Raw genomic sequence first — 4,007 nt, 5'->3', positions numbered from 1 at the left:
GTGAAAAAATATTTGAAGGTGTAGGTTTGTGTGTGTGTGAACAAAGATTTGAAGGTGTAGGTTTGTGTGTATAACGTGTGTGTGTGTGTGAACAAAGATTTGAAGTTGTAGGTTTGTGTGTATAACGTGTGTGTGTGAACAAAGATTTGAAGGTGTAGGTTTGTGTGTATAACGTGTGTGTGTGTGTGTGTGCAGGTGTTTGTCCTCTCCACCCACCCCTACGGCTGTAGAGTGATCCAGCGTATTCTAGAACACTGTCTTCCAGAACAGACCCTGTCCATTCTGGAGGAGCTGCACCAACACACTGAACAACTGGTGCAGGTGACAAACGCCCACCGGTTCGACCGGACATTTTGTTGCAAAACTGCTGATGTCAAGATGAGGACATTTGTCATCACACTGACCTTATGTATTGTAGTTTAGGCTGAAAACTGCTAGAACTTGAAACTTGTTGAAACAAGAGTTCAGCCTTGTCAAGTAGCTAACGTAAATGCAGAACTCTGTGTATAGCCGTTTCTCCCTTCTCCCTCGCTCTGCTAGGACCAGTATGGTAACTATGTGATCCAGCATGTGCTAGAACATGGCAGAGCAGAGGACAAGAGTAAGATAGTTGCTGAGATCAGAGGAAACGTACTGGGGCTCAGCCAACACAAGTTTGCCAGGTACACACACACACACACACACACACACACACACACACACACACACACACACACACACACACATCAATTAATCACATTGATTAAAAAAATAAAAAAAAAACATTTTTACACCTTCGATTGTCACAAAGTTAGTTAACCTAGCCTAGCAGTGGCTAACCCACCCTCCCTCTCTCTGCAGTAATGTAGTGGAGAAGTGTGTGAGCCATGCGTCGCGTGCGGAGCGGGCCGTGTTGATAGACGAGGTGTGTAGTCTGACTGAGGGGCCCCACAGCGCCTTGTACACCATGATGAAGGACCAGTATGCCAATTACGTGGTGCAGAAAATGATTGACGTGGCCGAACCCACACAGAGAAAGATCATCATGCACAAGGTAGGCGTGAGCGAGTGTTTTGAAGTAGTGTGAGCGACTGGTTTGAGCGAGTGAACGTTTTTATTTGTATTTAACCTTTATTTTAACAGGGAAGACATATTGAGACCTAGCTATCGTTTTACAATTGCGCCCTGTATGATACAACATAAATAAACATATTATACCCAAACTACACTGAACAAAAATATAAACGCAAAGTGTTGGTCCCATGTTTCATGACCTGAATTAAAAGATCCCCGAAATGTTCCATACGCACAAAAAACTTCTTTCTCTCAAATTTTGTGCAAAAATGTGTGTATCATCTGTTAGTGAGAATTTCTCCTTTGCCAAGATAATCCTGACAGGTGTGGCATATCAAGAAGCTGATTAAACAGCATGATCATTACACAGGTGCACCTTGTGCTGGGGACATTAAAATGCCAGTCTAAAATGTGCAGTTTTGTCACAAAACACAATGCCATAGATGTCTCAAGTTTTGAGGGAACGTGCAATTGGCATGCTGACCGCAGGAATGTCCACCAGAGCTGTTGCTAGAGAATCTAATGTTAATTTTATCTACCATAAACTGCATCCAACGTAGTTTTGGAGAATTTGTAAATAAGAATTTGTTAACGGACTTGCCTAGTTAAATAAAACTAAAGTGGTTGCTGTAATGGTGCTGTGCCCAGGCCTAAACCCTGATTGGTTTACATTCAAATACATTTCTCAGATAAAACAAAAATTGCAAAGTTGTACATTTGTACATTTATCAAGCATTCAAGAATCTTATCTATGGTCCCGTGTGGCTCAGTTGGTAGAGCATGGTTTTTGCAACGCCAGGGTTGTGGGTTCGATTCCCACGGGGGACCAGTACGGAGGAAAAAAATGTATGAAATGTATTCACTACTGTAAGTTGCTCTGGATAAGAGCGTCTGCTAAATGACTAAAATGTAAATGTAAGTCGCTCTAGATAAGAGCGTCTGCTAAATAACTAACATGTAAATGTAAACAAGGAAGCCTTGTAACGAGGCGATTCATTATTAAGCTCACTACCCTTATGGACCGGCAGCACCAGCTGATTTCCTGACTTCTGGAATGAACCAACAATGATGGGCGCCGCCCACTTAAGCAGCCCGGGATCTAATTGGTCAGCCCCTGTGGATTTCATGTTGTCTATTGCTAGCATAGCATCCAGGACTTTATTTTTTCTGTCAATAAGCCTAAAAAAAAAGCTTTGACTATCATTTCTATGATCATTCAGCAAGTTTCCACCTATCAGCATCCAGCCCAACATCATTGTGAATGGGCTTAGAAGTTCGTTCAAAGAGAGAGCACGCTGAAATAAAATTTGTAAGTCGCTCTGGATAAGAGCGTCTGCTAAATGACTTAAATGTAAAAAAAATGTTAATGTAAAATGGTGACTTAAATGCATCAATGATGGCATTTTTCCCCGTAATGAGGCCAGTGTCTGAATTGATTTGTTGTGGCAGAGAGGAGGAAGTTTTCCTGAATTAACCAGGTTCCCATTTACAATCATTTACATAATCAAGATTTAGCCTCAGATTTGTCTTACACAATGATTCCTCAGTTTGCTTAAAAGCTTTACAAACCAGGCCTAAGCCTGTGTGCCTGATCTTGACCCAAGCATCATCTGTTTCATGAATAACTTCTGATAATTCCGGAGTATTGCAGACATTCAATCCATATTTTAACCCTTGATTTGTTTGAAGGGACCATGAGTTTGTGTGTGAGAGATGGTACTTATTTCTCTGTCTGTCTGTCTGTCTGTCTGTCTGTCTGTCTGTCTGTCTGTCTGTCTGTCTGTCTGTCTGTCTGTCTGTCTGTCTGTCTGTCCTCCCCCCCTCAGATCCGGCCCCACATCTCCACTCTGAGGAAGTATACGTATGGCAAACACATCCTGGCCAAGCTGGAGAAATACTACATGAAGAATGGAGTGGACCTGGGCCCTCTCTGTGGCCCTCCCAACGGCATCATCTAAACTCACTGCCCTTTTCAACACCTTAACTCTTGAGGACAAGACGGACCAACGGGAACGTCGGACGTGCTCAGTAGATCACCGGCTGGGTTGGTGGAGATTCGACATGTAGGACAGCCACCCTCCGTGCACAGCTGACGTTGTATTGGAATGTCATGTATTTTATACCATAACCCCTAGCCTACACCCTACATGAAAAACATCATGTTAACTACTACCCACACACAACCCATTGGCCTAAACCCTATACTCCCCCCCCCCCTCTCTTATCCCCTCCTAATGAGATAATGTAAACCTCTGTCCTACCCCCCAATGACATCATGTAGAACCCTCCCTTTCCCCCTCCCACTCTTATCGCCATGGTAACCCATTGGTATGAGCCTGTGTCTAAACAGGAAGCCTTGGTTAGTTTTAGCCCGTCCCCCAACCCAAGCCCCACTCTGCTGCAGGGAGGAGGCGGTGGAGGTGGAGTGAGGGGGAGGTGAGATGCTTCCCCTCCCTTCGTTCCTTCTCCCTGTTTTTTGTTTTTCTTTATTCGTCTTTTAAATAAACTAGAATCGTTTCACTTTTTTGCTACTGCTGTGGCATTCACAGTTCTGTGTCGTATCGCTAGTATGGGATGGAACATGTTTAATTTGACTGACTACGTCACCGAATCATAGTCCCATACACACACACACAAGCCATGTGCTTACCAGCAGATCATTTATATATATATATATATATATATATATATATATATATATATATATATATATATATATATATATATATATATATATATAGCGTGTATACTTGGTGTAGACCTTTGCATATATATAAATATTTAAAACTTTGTAGTTTTTCTGGTTTTTGATGTTGACTATCTATAATGTATCCTAGTATTGAACACATTTCTGACTGTATAATTGTACATTTGTAAACCCTTGTAATGTAAAAGTGATTTACCACCCTTTTTGGTATCAGACGATATTATATATATATATATATAAAACAAAA

At 41.9% G+C, this 4,007-nt stretch overlaps 1 protein-coding gene across 2 annotated transcripts in view; it reads left to right on the top strand.

The window, feature by feature from the left end:
* The window catches only part of LOC115175349 (pumilio homolog 1), a 37,174-nt gene extending 33,597 nt beyond the window's left edge, over positions 1–3,577 (top strand). For both annotated transcript variants that reach the window (XM_029734562.1, XM_029734561.1), the window contains exons 14-17: positions 196–321; positions 541–662; positions 841–1,033; positions 2,880–3,577. In XM_029734562.1, coding sequence (XP_029590422.1) covers positions 196–321; positions 541–662; positions 841–1,033; positions 2,880–3,011 — 573 coding nt within the window. In that variant the 3' untranslated portion in view covers positions 3,012–3,577. The remainder of the gene's footprint in view (positions 1–195; positions 322–540; positions 663–840; positions 1,034–2,879) is intronic.
* Positions 3,578–4,007: the final 430 nt, after the last annotated feature.

This window comes from Salmo trutta, chromosome 36 (genome assembly GCF_901001165.1).
Source record: "Salmo trutta chromosome 36, fSalTru1.1, whole genome shotgun sequence".
Classification (NCBI taxonomy): Eukaryota; Metazoa; Chordata; class Actinopteri; order Salmoniformes; family Salmonidae; genus Salmo; species Salmo trutta.
Note: the sequence above shows the minus strand (reverse complement) of the source record. Positions and strands in the feature narration are given on the sequence as shown.